The sequence below is a fragment of the Anabrus simplex genome, chromosome 1, assembly GCF_040414725.1.
Source record: "Anabrus simplex isolate iqAnaSimp1 chromosome 1, ASM4041472v1, whole genome shotgun sequence".
NCBI lineage: Eukaryota > Metazoa > Arthropoda > Insecta > Orthoptera > Tettigoniidae > Anabrus > Anabrus simplex.
This window is the reverse complement of record NC_090265.1, coordinates 92,909,912-92,930,101: the sequence shown is the minus strand read 5'-3', so window position 1 is coordinate 92,930,101 and position 20,190 is coordinate 92,909,912. Positions and strand designations below refer to the sequence as shown.

General features: G+C 37.2%; 1 protein-coding gene across 3 annotated transcripts in view; it reads right to left on the bottom strand.

Moving 5' to 3' along the window:
- The window catches only part of Unr (cold shock domain-containing Unr), a 287,182-nt gene that overhangs the window by 53,265 nt on the left and 213,727 nt on the right, over positions 1 to 20,190 (bottom strand). For all 3 annotated transcript variants that reach the window (XM_067156402.2, XM_067156419.2, XM_067156409.2), the window contains exons 10-11: positions 16,659 to 16,861; positions 361 to 614 (exon numbers count right to left, since the gene is read on the bottom strand). In XM_067156402.2, the coding sequence (XP_067012503.2) occupies positions 361 to 614; positions 16,659 to 16,861 (457 nt within the window). The remainder of the gene's footprint in view (positions 1 to 360; positions 615 to 16,658; positions 16,862 to 20,190) is intronic.

Here is a 20,190-nt window from a genome sequence, read left to right as displayed (position 1 = left end):
AACAGGAAAATGGAAGAGACATGAGATACAGATGAAAACAGGTGGTAAAAAACTACAAGTACAGGACAAACACTAAAGGAGAAAAAGATTCCAAAGTATTAGAAAGGAACAAATAAGTGTCAAATGAAGTCATATAAAGTGAGACAGGTACATGAAAAGGAACATAACAATAAAATTAACACAATGAGATGTCAGTATAAGAACAGGGAAAATAATATTACTGTAGCTCAACTGATAAGATATAAAGGGACACATACCAAAAATTTTTTTAACCTAATATTCTTTTAAAGTTGTTAAGAAGACAAATGATTCTATGAATCTAAAGATTCCCTGATCCATGTGATAGTCAAAATTACTCACCATCTATATCATCATCTTCAGGAATAACCTGTATAAGGCCTGCATATTGCGTCTGATCTGGATTGACACTGCGTAGGGGACGAACAACTACACCCTCTAGCTCCTCTCCTTCCGTTGGAGGAAGTTCAATGGTGCCTCGTGGTAAAACACGTACATTTTCTGCTGATAGGCATGTTCCTGAAGATCCTCTAGTTCCTAAGTTATATTCAACTTCAGTCCCCAATTCCAGACTTGTAGCTTCACCTTCAAAATTGCTGCAAACCAATCAAAGATTAGAATTGGTATCCTCAGCGATTAAACTGCAAAATATTATAAAATTGCATTTTTTATCACTAATATTTTACCTATTCTTGATTTCAGCTGATTGCATCATCAATTCTGATAAAATTTAAAGTCATAACATGATAGCAACCAGTACCATAGTGAAAAATCTCTCTCTAATCCTTTTGGCAATTACTGAAGATTTCACTGAAATAATATGCAGAGTCGTCAAACACAAAATGCAAGGGGTGTTACGACAATAAAATAAGCAAGAATAAAATAGTTGGCAATTATACAACTCATCATCATCATCTTCACTTCCCGTTTCCAGCTTCCCGGGTCGAGTTGTGAATCAAGGACCTACATCGCTGCCTGTCTCTCTACTACTCTTCTCCCTTTTTAAGTACATCTTCTGGTTTTCCTCCCCTCTTCTCTATGCACTCCCACACTGAATCTGTCCAACTCTTTCGGGGTCTTCCTCGTGGTCTGTTTCCTGTTAACTTCTCTGAAAAAGCTTTTTTTCGGCACGCTCTCTTCTCTCATTCTCATCATATCCCCATACCACTTTCGCTTTGTTGTTTCTATCCTGTCTTGAAGTTTCAAGATTCTTGTCCTTTTCCTTATCTCTTGATTTCTAATTCTATCCTTTCTGGTCTTCCCTCGATTCCTCTTAGGAATTTCATCTCTGCTGCGTGTATTCTACTCTCCTCTCGTTTTGTTGTAGTCACAATCCAGCTGCATAGGTTAGTAGGGATTCATAATAGGTTGAATATGATACATTCTTACATTTCTTCGGGACATCTTGGTTCTACAAAATACCCCTTACACTCTGGTAGAAGCTGTTTGCTTGTTGTATTCTTTTCCCAATTTCCTCTGTTATCTTTCCATCTTCTGTGATCACACTTCCCAAGTACTTGAAACTTTTAATCACTTCCAGAATTTTACCATTCAGTTTTATCTTTCCTCTTCCTTCCTTCCTTCATCTTGTCATCACTACTGTTTTACTTTTCTCTGTTCTTACTTTCATCCCAAATTTGTCTCTCTCTTGATTCCATACATCTACTTGTTTTTGCACTTCCATTTCATCCTCATCTCATATCACTATATTATCTGCAAACAACATGGCTTTTGTTGCCTGTCCTCCCAATCTCTGTTTAATGTTCTTATGAATTTCATCCACGACTATGTTGAATAGTTTGGGTCGGAGACCAGTTTTAAATTTTAAACCATTTTGTTTTTCCTATACTAGTCTTCACACTACAATTATAAACTGCACAACTTTATTCATCCTAAGCTGTCCATAACACAGCAATGAGATTATTCATTTATAAATCCTGCTTACAGCTATCAATTTTTATTTACAGTAGAACATAGATTATACGTTCCCAGGAACTAAGTTTTCCTGGATTATTCATTCAAATTATGTGGTCCCGCAAAGCACCCTAATTAAATCACGATGTAAAAATCCTGCATTATCCATTCCTCGAAAAAACAATTTCCCAGATCAACTGTCCTGAAAATGTCACTCCCATCAACGCTAAATCCTCCATCAAGCTTTTTTCAAGAAACTGTTCAGCCACACCTCGTAACCTTCTTGTCTTGGTACTGTATTTTATGCGATGCCTTGTGTCAGTCTGTCGTGGCTGCTTGGCTTCATGTATGCCGGGCCTGATGTGTAATTTATCCCTATTGAGATTGATGGCAGCTCATGCTATGAGGATCGCCAAAGCATTTCTTTCTATCTTATCTGTATGTTATGTGATCTTAGACGGTCTGGCGTTGAGAAAGAACTATAAGATGGAGACGGTTTTTTGTGATGTGGCTTTCGTCTCTTACAGAAGGTATTATAAACGTTTTAAAATGTTATTCTGTAGACTCTCAGAGTTTGGAGTTGGAACTATGACTATTTCTTCTTGAGGTAATGTTTGTTCTTATCATTCTCGGTTTGAAATATTTCTTCTTTTATGCCAGTCTTAATGTTTGTTCCTATCATTCCCGATTTGCAAAGTCATTATTGATATTTGTGAATTTGTGTTTTTGGTCATTGATATGTTATCCCATGGCTGAAAAGTGTCTATGCTTGATTGCATTTATGTGTTCGTTGTATCGTATTTGAAAGTTTCTTCCGGTATGCCCTATGTAGCTGGCTCTGCAGTCATTGCATTTCAGGCGGTAGACACCTGAGTGGTTGTATTTATTGATATTATTGACTGATTTGGAATTGTATAGTATGTTAGTATTGCTACGTGTGGTTTTGTAGGCTATTTTTAAGCCTTGTTTTTTAAAAATGTTAGTTATGGAGTGTATATGGTTATTATTATAGGTAAATAGTGCATAGTCTTTTTTATCTTTTATGGTTCTGGTTAACTTAGTTTTTGATTGGTTTTTTATTTTGTTGATAATTTGGTTTATCATTTCTTTTTTGTATCCGTTCTGTTTGGCTATTTCATGAATTAGGTTCAATTCTTTGTTTAAGTCTTTTTTCGTGAGTGGAATATTGTATGCTCTGTATATCATGCTATAGTATGCGGCTTTCTTGAGGGTGTGTGGGTGGGTGGAATCTATTTTTATTGTGTTAGATGTGTGAGTAGGTTTCCTGTATATGTTGTATGTTAGATGGCTGTTGTGTCTAGTTATGGATATATCTAGGTAGTTTATAGTGTTGTTTTTTTTTCAGTTTCCATAGTGAATTTTATGTGAGGGTCTATTTTATTTAGTTGTTCTAGGATTTTATTTTCATTGGTAAGCCTATTGTCTATTATAATAAATACGTTGTCGACAAATCTACACCAAAAGAGAATGTTGTCTAGTTTTTTGATTTCTTGATGTTCTAGGTGATCTATGTATATTTCAGCCAGTATACCTGATGTTGGTGATCCCATGGGTAATCCTTTTTGGTGGTATATAGTATCGTAGAATTTAAAGTAATTATTGTTAATAGCAAAGTATAATAATTTTATGAATTCATCTATTTCTAACTTACTTAACTTACCATGGTTTTTGAGATTGGATTCAATGACTGTTATGGTTTTTTGTGTAGGTATGTTGGGATACAACATTGCAACATTACCAAGAACATAAAAATAGACCAACACCATAAATTAGCATCATATGACATAACAAATACGGAAAAGGGTTCGGTAGGTGAACTTGCATAAGGGACAATTCGGGTGGTATTGTGTAGAGAATCCTCAGAAATCATAAAGCATAGAGTGCCCACAACAATTGGAAGGAGACAGAGCGCATTTCGACAGGTCTACTTGAAGACAGAAGGAATTTCGTCAAATCTTCGTACTTGTAAAAAGATCTGCATTATGTCCAGGGTTAGATGTTTATTTTTGTACTTTTTTTATTGTATTGCCGAACAGGTTTTCAGCAGTTACCTCAGGGCTCTGTATAGCCACTGGGCTTTCAGGCAGGAATTGAAACTGCTCCTTCTTAACACAAGTTTAGTATTTTAATATTATGGTATACGATTATGTTATCGAGACTAGAACAGATGCTGCACATTTGTAAAGCCACAGGAGGTTTTGGAATTGCCTATTACTGTTTTGGTCCTAATATAAGACTGGGAATTTTAAATTTTTGTGTTAAAATGTTATAAAAACTGCAGTCTTTTTATTTGTGCACGTTATATTTAGTAAGTCTGTATAATTTCCCACTCGTACTGGCTTGTACAGAGAGCACACTTTCCAGCTGAGCTCAGGGTCACGAATAACCGTAATGTCTGAAGTTCTGATGATATTCCTTTTCTCCTTCCAATTTGATTGTGAATAGTGATGGGGAGATTTGAATATAATGCATTCCAGAACTTTTGAGAATCTATACTTACATTCAATACTTACATTCAAAACCATATTTTGAGTTCAACATAACCTTTAAAAGTCGATGTAGACCTAATTTACGCGGTATAAGATTTCCAGAAACTGACTGTGAACTGTACACAGGAGACCAAATTACAATGGAAGATTAAAATATGGGATTTTGCCATTATGTTATGTTGACTGGTTTCATTATTTATGAGCTTGATGTCCATATTGATAGATTACACATATATGGAAAAGAAAGGATTCCACCTGATCAATACAATTTATTATACTTATAGTTCTTACAGCTACTGGTTTTGGCCTATTTGGCTATCATCAGCTGGCTAATGTTGATGTTTTGCATAAATTACATTACAATATCTGAAGGAGTTTCCCATCTTTAATTGGCATACTTGGATGTATATAATGGGGCATATAAGTTATGATTTATCGTTTAAATTGCGGTACATAAGTATGAATGACATTGAGGTTTAAGTTGTGATTGTAAGAAACTTAACCTAAACTTAAGAGCTAATCAGTTGTACAAACACATAAAACACATTAAAATGTACTAAAAACATATATAAAGCACTGATTGATGTTTATGTCTTGCATATATCTTCTTCTTTCTTGGTACAGTCTTGTGGCTATGAAATATATCAGTTGTAGTGTTCGTGAATGATGATATGATATAATGGAGTCTAAAACTTGGTGAGTTTAATTGTACATATCTTGCGTGTGCTTTCTTCTTGTAGTTGTCATGCTGTTAATCATAGATTTGCGTCGGTTGATACTATGTTTGTAAGCAATGATGAGTTTCTATGATGTATTGTATTTAGTTGGTTAATAGCTAGATTTATGGCCGGCTTCTGGAATTACAATTATCTGTAAATGCGTACTTATCAGTGACTTAACATGGTGATACGTTTAAAATGAGTTTCCGAAACAACAGTTATCGGCTTTTTCACAGTTATCTCCGCAATGACTGGTAACTGCAGCTAGTGCTGTAGTTACCTCTATGTTAGAACTGATTCCAACAAATAGCGCTATGAGGCGCCACTCCATACCGTTTCGCACAAGGTCTTGTATTAGTTTCGTAAACATTCGAAAGTGATAATGAACTTTTTATAATATATTTACAGTCATTCATTGTAGTTTTAACGTGCTTGGGTGTGCTGGACTCGACAATATTTCGTTAGTACGTTTACTTCCATGTTATCACTTGGCTTTAGTCACTGATTCCACTTGTATGGTGTCATCTGGCCCAGCTGTTTAGAGGTTACAATCTCCTCGAAGCATGACGCCTCCACTGTAGATATATCTTCCAATACGGGAAATGAATCGTCAAATAAAATAGAACTGGCAAACGGATTTTCATCACGCTCTAATTGATCCTTCAGTGTAGATGTAATGTTAAGATCTCTTTCGTCAGGCTTTGAATCATGAGTCCCACCAACAGTTAATGAACACCCAATCTGAAATTATGGAGTATTTACCATTAATATTTACATTTGTACTAAATAATAAATATCATAGGTACCGGTATGCATTTATTATAAACCTGCTGAATAATAAATATCGATTTTTCATTGCTTTTTCTAATGCTATTATATTCTTTAACCGGTGACGTGAGGTCTCAGACTCCTAATAAACATAAAACATCTGGACTTCTTTAATTAAAAATCTTGCAGGGAGCTGTAGTTTATGTTAACTCCTTATCTGTTTCCACATACTTCACACCCTGAGTCAGGGTTAGCTCGCTACGTTCGATTGAAATTCTCAAGTTGACTTCACGTCAGCAGTTACGTATTTTTGTCAATGCATGTTGCGTGGTCAGTGTAAAAAAAACAATCTGCAACTGTTGCAGCGAGAACAGATGGATATCGCACCACCAGTGCAGAACTTCAGTGCCGGAATGATAGGTTCCAAAGTGTGTGGCATGTTTTCATTTATGTGATTATTTTCATTTACATTTGTTGTGTTCTGGATCAGTGAAAAGTGATGTTTGGTTATTGTGGTGTATTTTTATAATTTTACTGATGACAACGATCAAGGTGAAATTTAAGATGATGTCTGCATACTGTGAATAAGAAAGAAGGGGAAATAATATATACCTAATTTTTGCATCGTTAGATCGTACATATTTTCATATTATGAGAGATTATGATATGCCGAATCAGATTAATTGAGATGACTGTGTACATATTTGCCAACCATTTTTCTTTGTAGAAAACTTCTGCAAGTAAAAGTAACTAGATATCACCAAAATAACCCTAAAACATTCACGTAGAGACATCTATTGGATGACGAGAGATACTAAACCCGACGATAACTGTACTGTTTATTACCAGGGCTTATAAATCTGGATTTAAGTTTCCGGAAACTCATTAAAGTTAAAAGCACAGTTAAGGTTACAAGCGCTTTTAGGTAACTCACAGGTAACTGTGGTGTACCAGAAACCAGCCATTATTGTAATAAAACACTTGTCGTTAAAAGGTCCACTTTAGCTTCATGGTAGGTAAAATCTTGTTCGAGTTAGGCGCATAAGATGAAGACGTAGTCCTGTTTCGAAAAAATTCTGACAGAAATGGTGGTTCCTTTCTTGTCTACATTGTGTCTGGTATTATGGTTATCTGTAAAAGATAAATATGTATGAGTGATGGATTGTGGACTGAAGGAATGCCTGAAGACGTGTGTGAATTAGAAAGTGTACTTACTGCTCTTGTGGTTAGATAGTGCTCTGTTTTGGAATTCGCTGCGTACTACTGCGGGTTTGTCTTGGGCTTATGCCAGCTGTGAGGGGGGGGGGGTGTGGACGGAGGGGTAGGGGGATTGGTTGTTGTGGGGTCAGAGGCGGGTTTGGTCGTCACTCGGTGGTTTTGTGGCACGTGTTGTGCTCTGCTTATTGATTGTTTTGAGGTAGTTGTTTTTTAGGGCGGGAATGACTTCGTTGAAGATAATATTGGTCTTTTCTGTAATATCATTTATATTGAAATTGGGATCAGCGTATTGATCTAAAGAAATGTAAAACTCTTCTGTTATATTGAGCAGGGGCCTTTGGGATTTATGTTTAATATTTTCATATCCTTATCGATGTTCGTAAAACTGTGTTTATATTCTTCAATGTGTTGGCCTATTGCTGAGAAGTGGTTATGCTTTATTGTGTTCATTATACCAGATTATAAATTTCTGCCTGTATGTCTAATGTAACTTGTTTCGCAATCATTGCACTTGATGTGGTAAACTCCTGATTGGTTGTATGTGTTCTTATTGTTAACAGTTCTAACACTGTGTATGACATTGGAGCTATTGTGCGAGGTTTTGAATGCTATTCTTAAGTTGTACTTTTTAAAAACTTTAGTTACGGGGTATATGTGTGCGTTGTTGAAAGTGAAAGATATGTAATCTCTCTTGGGTTAGTCTATTTTTTTAAAATTTGGTTTTGGGTTGAGATTTAATTTTGTGTGTAATTTTATTGATCATTTCTTTACTGTATCCATTGTGTTTGGCTATGTTGTACATAAGTTGTAGTTCAATGTTTAAGTCTTCTTTTGTTAATGGTATATTGAAGGCTCTGTGTATCATGCTAAAATAAGATTCTCTTTTATGTACGTTGGGATGGATAGAATCGCTTTTTATGGTGTATGAAATGTGTGTGGGTTTTCTGTAGATTTTGTAGGATAGGTGATTTTTATTTCTAGTTATTGTTAGGTCCAAGCAGTTTAGGGAGCGGTTGTTTTTGATTTCTTTGGTGAATTTTATATGGGGGTCCAAAGTATTAAGTTTGTCTAAAATGATGTTTACATCAGTGAATCTGTTATTGATGATGACAAAAATATCATCAATAAACCTACACCAGAAGAATATCTTATCAATTTTATTGATTGATGTGTGTTCTAGGTGGTCTATGTAAATTTCCGCTAATATACCTGAGGCTGGGGAACCCATAGGTAGGCCCTGCTGTTGGTAGGTGGTGTCGTGAAATTTAAAATAATTATTACTGATGGTAAATTATAGTAGTTTCATGAATTCTTCTATTTCTAGAATGCTTAACTTGCTGTAGTTCTTTAAGTTAGATTTGATTATTTCTGTAGTTTATTTAATGGGGATATTTGGATACATATTTGTTGTATCAAATGAAGCGAGGAAGTGGTGTCGTTCAATCTTTAATACTTTTGTTCTATTGCAAAAAATATTGAGTTGCGTATTGTTTTGTTTGCTAAATAGAGTAATGCTTCATAAGGAATTTATGAATGAATTGTAAAAGCTTGTAAGTTGGGCTGTTTCTATAATTTATAATAGGTCTCATTGGGATTTTTGTTTATGAATTTTAGGATAGGCTTTAGCGGCCAGTAGTTGGGTGATTATTGTTATAAGCTTTGAAGATTCTGTTTCAGTAAGAAGAAAGGTGTGTATTCTTGAGTACGGTTTTGAGGTTACTTTGTATATTATTGATTGGGTCTTTACGTTTTATTGAGAAGGTGTTGTCTTAGAAGCATTCTTTATTTTTTGTTATGTAATCATTCTTATTGATGATAACCGTGGTGTTGTCTTTATCGGCTTTTGCGATAAGTAAATTATTCTGTTTTATCTTGCTGTTGAGCTTATTTATGTGTGATTTGTTGATGGTGTTGTTGTTTGGTTTGTTGTTGTAGATATTGTTAATGTACTGTGAGATCCTTTTATTAATTTCATGTCTGACTTCTTTTCATAATTCGTACGGAATTTTTACTATAGCGTTTTCTGTTTCAGTAATAGTTGTTACGATATTTTGGAAAGTTGATGTATTGCCTCAATATTGTGTTTGGGTGCCTGGCTCAATATAATATCTTCCGTTTCGTCAAATGTGGTTTGTGTTAAGTTCTTCACAGGTGGGTGAAAACTCTGTTCAGTGACTTTATTATGATGGGTTGGGAGTTTTTATGCGGGATTTCGGTTGGTGGTCTTGGTTTGAATGGTTGTTTTAGTGTTTCCAGTTTCTTGCTTAGTGTGTTCTGTTTCTTAATCGCTAAATCTTCTATTTTTCTCTCTTACAATTTGTTGAAAATAGTTCCAATAACTATGTGGGAGCTCATAAGATACCTTAAGGTGTGTTTGATACAGTTCGTTATTAAGGTGGTATTAAGGTCAGAATTTTAACCAAACAAGACTACATCTTCATCTTATGCTTCTAACTCAAACAAACAAGATTTTACCTACCATGAAGCTAAAGTGGACCTTTCAACGACAAGTGTTTTATTACAATACACCTAGCTACAGTAGAGTCTCGTTAATCCAAACTAATTGGGACCGAGTCTGTTCGGATTACGAAATTTTTGGATTAATAATAATAATAATAATAATAATAATAATAATAATAATAATAATAATAATAATAATAATAATAATAATAATAATGTTATTTGCCTTACGTCCCACTAACTACTCTTTCACGGTTTTCAGAGACGCCGAGGTGCCAGAATTTAGTCCCGCAGGAGTTCTTTTACATGCCAGTAAATCTACCGACATGAGGCTGACGTATCTGATCACCTTCAAATACCACCGGACTGAGCCAGGATCGAACCTTTCAAGTTGAGGTCAGAAGGCCAGCGCCTCAACTGTCTGAGGAAAATAGTTTCTACAATACAGTACATTACATACTGTAATTTGAAGTGTCCATTCTTTAGTAGTTACATTAACAAAATACTGTATAAAATTACAGTAGGGTAGTTAAGAACCCGTAGAGGAGAAAACGACTAAAACTAGGTTAAAACTGGTTTCCTGAACGGTAACGGATTACACTTTTGCATTGTGCCTGGGATGCGAAGACCTGCTTGTGATGTTTATTTAATAGCGATTGGATGGAAGCTGACTCATCAATTACAAACAGACCAAGAAATTGTAGCTATGGTAGAGAAAGAATCTGGAATTGATGAGGAACAGAGTGACAATGAAGAAGATCACAATGAACAACTAGTGTTATATTCAGATGCTGTGACCACCTTAGAACTTGCCGTACGCTACGTCGAGCAACACTCCGCTGCTACGCCCACTGATGTGATGTTTATGAGACGCTGGTAACACTGCATCTTCGAGTAGGTTCCAATCACTACGGCAAAACAAACTAACATACTTTGTAAAGATAAACGACCAGTAATTGATGGTTTATGATGTGTAATTATGTTTACATTAAATTATTCTAGGAAAATATGACTAATAAAATGTAAGTAAATCTGCATTCTATATTATATTCTTTCATTTCAATAAGGAGAATTTTTTAAAATTGAATATTTCAGTTCGGATTAACGGGACTCTAATCTTGCCTAGTACGCCTCATTTTGGTACTGTCATTGGATTTTGTGGTTTCCCTATAAATGCATAGCCTTTGGTGATGCTATTTGAGGATCTAACCAGCCTCTGGGCTGATGACCTAACAGACAGACAGACAGACAGACAGACAGACAGACAGACAGACAGACAGACAGACAGACAGACAGACAGACAGACAGACAGACAGACAGACAGACAGACAGACAGACAGTATATTAACCAACTAAATACAATACATCATAGAAACTCATCATTGCTTACAAACATAGTATCAACTGACGCAAATCTATGATTAACAGCACGACAACTACAAGAAGAAAGCACACGCAAGATATGTACAATTAAACTCACCAAGTTTTAGACTCCATTATATCATATCATCATTCACGAACACTAGCATCAACTGATATATTTCATAGCCACAAGACTTTACCAAGAAAGAAGAAGATATATGTAAGACATAAACATTAATCAGTGCTTTACATATGTTTTTAGTACATTTTAATGTGTTTTATGTGTTTCTACAACTGATTAGCTCTTAAGTTTTTTACAATCACAACTTAAACCTCAATGTCATTCATACTTACGCATCAAAATTTAAACGATAAATCATAACTTATATGCCCCATTAGACATATCCGCATATGCCAATCAAAGATAGGAACCTCCTTCAGAGATTGTAATGTAATTTATGCAAAACATCAACATTAGCCAGCTGATGATAGCCAAATAGGCCAAAACCAGTTACTGTAAGAACTATAAGTATAATAAATTGTATTGATCAGGTGGAATCCTTTCTTTTCCATATATATGTTGATTGGTTTGGTATTGTTAGATTTTTCAAAGCATTTGGCTGATCAAAGTTGCAGAAGTGAAAGAAGTTTTCATGGGAAACTGACGAAGTTTCCCCGGTAAACTGAATGTAAAGTTTCCAGATTTTAAATTTGTATACTGGTAATTAATGTTTGGAGAAGCCGGCCCCACAGACTAACTTGCCTGACTCTCATCCAGAGGGCCCGGGTTCGATTCCCAGCCAGATCAGGCATTTTTACCTGGATATGAGGGCTGGTTCCAGGTCCACACAGCCTATGATTACCTTTAACTAAGGAGCTATCGAATGGTGAGATGGCAACCCCGGTCTAGAGAACCAGGAATAACGGCCGAGAGGATTCGTCACATTGACCATGTGTCAACTCGTAATCTGCAGGCCTTCAGATTGAGTTGCTGCCGCTTGGTAGGCGAAGGCCCATTTGGACTGTAGTTTGTTCGGCTTAGGAATGTTTGTTAAGATTATAATTATACATATTTCATTTTTGTGATGTTTAGCCAAACTGTTGCTGGTTCATTCATTCCCGCATTTTCCGTTTTCCCGTGTTGTACATTTTTTCCCGTGGTCCCTCCAAAAACGGAGAATCGAGGTTCCAATGTACAGCCCAAATCTGTGGCAAAATTTTTAATGAACCTTCAACAAAACAACATAAATGACAGCAGCTGAGATCTGTGGGTTTGCATACAAGCTTACAGACCATGTGGCCCAGTTTTAATTCGAGCTTTCAGAAATTTAAGGCTTGTTTATGGGACAAAAAATGATTGCTTCAGAGTCAGTAATAGGGCTGGCAAGAAAAGTGTGGGTCAAAATTCCAATCTGGACCATTTTACAAGTGGTTTTCTTCAAGTAAATACTGAGATAATTATGCAAAAGGAAAGAACAGCAAGCAAGCAAGTTAGCTTGCAATTTTACCTTACTGTTATAGGATCACACTTGTGTGCAAATTACTAACATATTTACAAGTCTAAAGACTGATGACCTCTATGTGAACCATGTGACCTTGCCATTGCGGGGATGCTTGTGCGTCCCACTGGAGCAGGTAGCCCAGTTGTAGGTGCAACCGTATCATTAATATCTGTCAAGAGTCCAGACTAAAGAATGGTCCATCTAAACGGGGGCAGCAGCCTTTCGTAACTTACAAAGGAACAAGTTGGATGACTGAATGATATGGACTTGTAATAACAGTGCAGTAGAAATCTAGTAGTGTTAGAGATGGAACTAACTTCAACAAAAATGATTCTTGCTGTAAATGGTAGGTAGCATGCTCCTAATCAACGTACTAAAAATATACATCCATGTTGTTTTGAGTCATCAGTCCATAGACTGGTTTGATGCAGCTCTCCATGCCACTCTATCCTGCGCTAACCTTTTCATTTCTACGTAACTATTGCATCCTACATCTGCTCTAATCTGTTTGTCATATTCATACCTTGGTCTACCTGTACCGTTCTTACCACCTACACTTCCTTCAAAAACCAACTGAACAAGTCCTGGGTGTCTTAAGATGTGTCCTATCATTCTATCTCTTCTTTTCGTCAAATTTAGCCAAATCGATCTCCTCTCACCAATTCGATTCAGTATCTCTTCATTCGTGATTCGATCTATCCATCTCACCTTCAGCATTCTTCTGTAACACCACATTTCAAAAGCTTCTATTCTCTTTCTTTCTGAGCTAGTTATCGTCCATGTTTCACTTCCATACAATGCCACACTCCACACGAAAGTCTTCAAAAACATCTTTCTAATTCCGATATCAATGTTTGAAGTGAGCAAATTTCTTTTCTTAAGAAAGCTCTTCCTTGCTTGTGCTAGTCTGCATTTTATGTCCTCCTTACTTCTGCCATCGTTAGTTATTTTACTACCCAAGTAACAATATTCATCTACTTCCTTTAAGGCTTCATTTCCTAATCTAATATTTCCTACATCACCTGCCTTCGTTCGACTGCACTCCATTACTTTTGTTTTGGACTTATTTATTTTCATCTGGTACTCCTTACCCAAGACTTCATCCATACCATTCAGCAACTTCTCGAGATCTTCTGCAGTCTCAGATAAAATAACAATATCATCGGCAAATCTCAAGGTTTTGATTTCCTCTCCTTGGACTGTAATTCCATTTCCAAATTTCTCTTTGATTTCCTTTACTGCCTGTTCTATGTAAACATTGAAAAGGAGAGGGGACAAACTGCAGCCTTGCCTCACTCCTTTCTGGATTGCTGCTTCTTTTCAAAAGCCCTCGATTCTTATCACTGCAGACTGATTTTTATACAGATTGTAGATAATTCTTTGTTCTCGGTATCTGATCCCTATCATCTTCAGAATCATAAATAGCTTGGTCCAATCAACATTATCGAATGCCTTTTCTAGATCTACGAATGCCATGTACGTGGGCTTGTCCTTCTTGATTCGATCCTCTAAGATCAGACGTAAAGTCAGTATTGCTTCACGTGTGCCTACATTTCTTCTGAAGCCAAATTGATCTTCTCCCAACTCAGCTTCTACTTGTTTTTCCATTCTTCTGTAAATAATACGTGTTAAAATTTTGCAGGCATGAGATACTAAACTAATGGTGCGGTAGTTTTCACACCTGACAGCACCGGCTTTCTTGGGAATAGGTATAACAACATTCTTCTGAAAATCGGATGGGACTTCTCCTGTCTCATACATCTTGCACACTAAATGAAATAACCTTGCCATGCTGGTTTCTCCTAAGGCAGTCAGTAATTCAGAGGGAATGTCATCAATTCCAGGTGCCTTGTTCCTATTGAGGTCACTCACAGCTCTGTCAAACTCTGACCTCAAAATTGGGTCTCCCATTTCATCAGCATCAACAGCCTCTTCATGTTCCAGAACCAAATTATTTACATCTTTACCTTGATACAACTGTTGGATATGCTCCTGCCATCTTTCTGCTTTGTCTTCTTTCCCTAGAAGTGGCTTTCCATCTGAGCTCTTAATATTCATACACCTAGATTTCCTTTCTCCAAAGGTTTCCTTGATTTTCCTGTATGCAGCATCTACCTTACCCAGGACCATACAGCCTTCGACATCCTTGCACTTCTCCTTCAGCCATTCTTCCTTAGCTACCTTGCACTTTCTATCCACTTGATTCTTTAATCGCCTGTATTCTTTTCTGCCCTCTTCATTTCTAGCATTCTTGTAGTTTCGTCGTTCATCAATCAGGTCTAGTATCTCCTGAGTTATCCACTGATTCTTAGTTGATCTTTTCTTCCTTCCTAACATTTCTTCAGCAGCCCTACTGACTTCATTCTTCATGACTCTCCACTCTTCCTCTATAGTGTTTCCTTCAGCCTTTTCATTTAGTCCTTGTGCAACATGTTCCTTGAAACAATCCCTCACACTCTTTTCTTTCAACTCTTCTAGATCCCATCTTTTTGCATTCTTTCCTTTCTTCAATTTCTTCAACTTCAGATGGCATTTCATGACCAACAAGTTATGGTCAGAGTCTACGTCTGCTCCTGGGAAAGTTTTGCAATCCAACACCTGGTTTCTGAATCTCTGCCTAATCATAATGAAGTCTATTTGATACCTTCCGGTGTCTCCAGGTCTCGTCCACGTATACAGCCGTCGTTTGTGGTGTTTGAACCAAGTATTGGCAAGGACTAAATTATGATCAGTGCAGAATTCAACCAGCCGACTTCCTCTTTCGTTCCTTTGTCCCAATCCAAATTCTCCTACTGCATTACCTTCTCTTCCTTGGCCTACCACTGCATTCCAGTCTCCCATCACAATTAGATTCTCGTCACCTTTTACATATTGTATTAAATCTTCTATCTCCTCATATATTCTTTCGATTTCTTCATCATCCGCTGAACTAGTAGGCATATAGACCTGTACTATTGTGGTGGGCATTGATTTGGTGTCTATCTTGACGACAATAATTCTTTCACTATGTTGGTCGTAGTAGCTTACCCGCTGCCCTATTTTCTTATTCATTATTAAACCAACTCCTGCATTTCCCTTGTTTGATTTTGTGTTGATAATTCGGTAGTCGCCTGACCAAAAATCTTGTTCTTCCTGCCAACGTACTTCACTTATACCAACTACATCTAACTTTAGCCTATCCATCTCCCTTTTCAGGTTCTCTAACCTACCACAACGATTCAAACTTCTAACATTCCACGCTCCGACTCGCAGAATGTCAGTATCCATCTTCCTGATGATCGCCCCCTCTCGTGTAGTCCCCACCCGGAGATCCGAATGGGGGACTAGTTTACCTCCGGAATATTTTACCCGGGAGGAAGCCATCATCAGTATATCATTCATACAGAGAGAGCTGCATGTCCTCGGGAGTTAGTTACAGCTGTAGTTTCCCGTTGCTTTCAGCCGTGTAGCAGTATCAACACAGCTAAGCCATGTTGAGTATTATTACAAGGCCGTATCAGTCAATCATCTAGACTGCCGCCCTTGCAGCTACCGAAAGGCTGCTACCCCCCTTTCGATGAACCATTCGTTAGTCTGGTCTCTCAACAGATACCCATCCGATATGGTTGCACCTGCGGCTCGGCTATCTGCATCATTGGGACACGCAAGCCTCCCCACCGCGGCAAGGTCACATGGTTCCATAATGCCGCACAAAATGCGTTTGTTGGCTGTCATCTTGAAAGAATCTGGCTCCATGACTAAAAGGTTAGCATGCTGGCCTTTGGTCACAGGGGTCCCGGGTTTGATTCCCGGCAGGGTCGGGAATTTTAACCATAATTGGTTAATTCCTCTGGCATGGGGGCTGGGTGCATGTGTCGTCTCCATTATTTCACCCTCATCACGATGCGCAGGTCGCCTACGGGCGTTAAATCAAAAGTCCTGCATCAGGCAAGCTGAACTTTCAAATTGTGTTATACAACTTTATTCTATCTTATTTTTCAGTAGAACTAGTTCTGGTCTAATGTTTAGACCATCTTCAGCTACAATGATAGTAATGATGACAACTTCACCACTCTCTGAATGAATGAATGAATGAATGAATGAATGAATAAATAAATAAATAAATAAATAAATAAATAAATAAATAAATAAATAAATCAATAAATAAATGTTCAGATTATGATACTTTAAAATAAGAATAATCTTACCTGAAATGAAAGAACACCTCTCTGTCATGAGTAACTGTTTCAATAAAGCCAAAGCCATCTTTCAAAGCAGCGATAAAGCCCTGGCAAAGTGGTAAACTGTTAGACCGTCCTAATCCATTTTTGGTTTGGTTTCTCGCAGTCACCTGAATATCTACAGCAAACAGTTCTTTATTTCGTTTGACCTGGGTGATAGTAAATTCAACCTGCAAAAATAAAACCAGTATAGTGATAAATGACTCTATATGTAAAAAGAAATAGTAAAGGGATCTACCACCACACGTTAATAGAAAGGATAAAACAAGTAGCAAATTAAGCTCTTGTGTACATAATTGTTGTTTTTTCTTATTCTGGTGCTGTCATAACACCAGTGTGGAATAGAGATTCAATTACTAATCTAATAACTGCCAGAAAGACTGCTTGCTAACATTTCACATGCTACAAAAGTATTATTTTACCAGGAATCTCTAGGTTTACTTTCCACGGCAATAATTGATTAAAAAATGTCAGACCAGAAGATTAAAATATCACAAGATCCTAAACGGCACTTGAACTTCAATATCATGTTCTTGAAAGTGCAATTCAGTATGACATGTTTCAACCAGAAAAAACAAACAATTCTACATTGATAGTGATAACTGAGAATAAGTGGCTACTCTTTTAATGTCATTAATGTACTTTTTTTTTTTGGATTTTGTTAAAGAGGAAGCCATTTTCTTTCAGTTGCAACTTAGTTACATTTACTTAATTTTACTAATTTTTAATTTTCAAAATCTTCCTCCACTCAGAGGCTGCCTAAGACAAAGAATACACAAAAGCAATTTCATTCAAATATAAAACAATTAAAGTAAATAATGTCTCAGTCTGGTGGATATAAATGGTGTCCGAGTAACAAGAGTGAACCCCTGAGCGCTTTCAGCCCCCAGTCGAACTGCTTGGAACTGATGTTGAAGGTTTTCATCAGCTCTATCGCCTTCTTAGGGACTGTCCCTCTCGCACCGACATGAGACCCCTCACTTCTACTTCGTCCAGCTTGTATTTATTTGTATAATATGGCACTGTAGGCAGGTAGATAGACTACATTCCTCAGTCTATTTCATCTGGTTGGTTGGAGTGCATTTCAAATCTTACTGCGTGGTCTAATATATATCCCTTTTTCCCTTTAATGGCATCATGTCTAACCTTCTTGTGCTGCCATTTACTCCGATGCCATGGACTTCCTCCTACACTTTAATCCTTTCTCACGGAGTGTCTGTGCTATGGACGACCTGATGTTGTGATGTCACGTGTTTCGAAGAGCGTCACAGAAGGCACAGGAACCCAAGACATGAGGTAATGTTTCAGTCTCATTGCATCTTCTGCAGCGATTACCATCAAGGGACCTTCCCGGTACAGCTCTTAAAGGGGCAATGTTACATGCCATTTTCAGCATGCCTTTCCACTTTGTACTAGAAAGGCCATCATGGTTTCTAACCCAGCGATTTGCAGGAGGGAACTGACCTTTGCTTTACAACTGGCACCATTTCACAAATTCAGATTCTCGTAGTTTATTTCCGAGTTTGATGGTGTCATACTCACAGTGCCTGTTCTACATATCCTAAGGTCTATCATTTACATTTAGCACAGTTAAGCATATGTTAATTTCTTCATATAGATTTCTAGGGGCTTCAATATATTGATTCCCATCCAGTTTCAGAAAGTTGCAGCTGTCAATAATCTGAAACAAAGTTTTCCAACTTGCCCTATAAACACCTAACCATTTGTACCGTTTATCTGAGTAAATAATGGAATCTGGAATATCAGTAGGAAGGGATAAGATCTCCTTTAATGTACTCTTAACATGTTTATCAGTATCTTCTGAAAACCACTGTGATATTTTACCTGTAGGAACGCAAAGGAACTGGTAAGTCAACGTAGGGCAAACTGAACAATTGAGAATTGAAAATTTCCGATCCGGATGATCCAGGGGCAGGATGATAACGAGGTGAGTTTCTGCTGAAGGAGTGTCATTGTCTTCTAGGAATCAAATAACATAGTATCTGCATAATTTACCCCTAAGTATTTGACACATTCGTTCCTCAAAATACATTTCATCTCTGTACCTTAATTGAATGTAAAGAGATTAATTACATGTAATGAGCCCTTCGGTTATTTCTCTTCTATTGATATTAATAACTTTAGATTTTCCAGGGTTTACTGTCAGACCAAGTTCACCAAACCTATGCAAAGCTAGTTTTGTCAGTTCTACTGCAGAGACTCGATTTCTTCCTACAATAACCATATCATCTGTGAAACGCAATACTGTTAAGAGGCAAGAGAATAACCATGCATATTGCATAGATCTTTTTTACACATACATACATACATACATACATACATTATCATTAAAGACTGTTATGCCTTTCAGCGTTCAGCCTGCAAGCCTCTGTGAATTTACTAAACGCCGCCACAATCCTCGAATTGCAACTAGTGCTACGGCCTCATTTAGTTCTACAGTATACCTCTTATCTGTAAATTGTTAGAAACTGAGTCTAACCATCGTCGTCTTGGTCTACCTCTACTTCTCTTACCCTCCATAACAGAGTCCATTATTCTCATAGGTAACCTATTCTCCTCCATTCGCATCACATGACCCCACCACCGAAGCTGGTTTATGTGTACAGTTTCATGCAATGAGTTCAATCCTAAATTAGCCTTTAACTCCTCATTCCGAGTACCCTCCTGCCATTGTTCCCACCTGTTTGTACCAGCAATCATTCTTGCTACTTTCATGTCTGTTACTTCTAACTTATGAATAAGATAACCTGAGTCCACCCAGGTTTCGCTCCCGTAAAGCAAAGTTGGTTTAAAAACAGACCGATTAAAGATAGTTTCGTCCGGGAGCTGACTTCCTCCTTACAGAATACTGTTGATCGCAACTGCGAGCTCACTGAATTAACTTTACTACACCTTGATTCAATCTCGCTTAATATATTACCATCCTGGGAGAACACACAACCTAAATACTTGAAATTACTGACCTGTTCTAGCTTTGTATTACCAATCTGACATTCAATTCTCTCAAAATTCTTACCTACTGACATAAATTTAGTCTTCAAAAGGCTAATTTTCATACCATACTCATTGCACCTATTTTCAAGTTCCAAGATATTAGACTGCAGGCTTTTGGCACAATCTGCCATTAAGATCAAGTCGTCAGCAGCGGCCAGACTGCTTACTATATTTCCACCTAACTGAATCCCTTTCCTGCCATTTTATACCTTTCAGCAGATGATCCATGTAAACTACAAACAACAAAGTCGAAAAATTACTGCCTTGTCTAACCGCTGTAAGTACCCTGAACCAAGAACTCATTCTACCATCAATTCTCACTGAAGCCCAATTGTCAACATAAATGCCTTTGACTGATTTTAATAATCTACCTTTAATTCCATAGTCCCCCAGTATAGCGAACATCTTTTCCCTCGGTACCCTGTCATATGCCTTCGCTAGATCTACGAAACATAAACAACTGCCTATTCCTCTCGTAGCATTT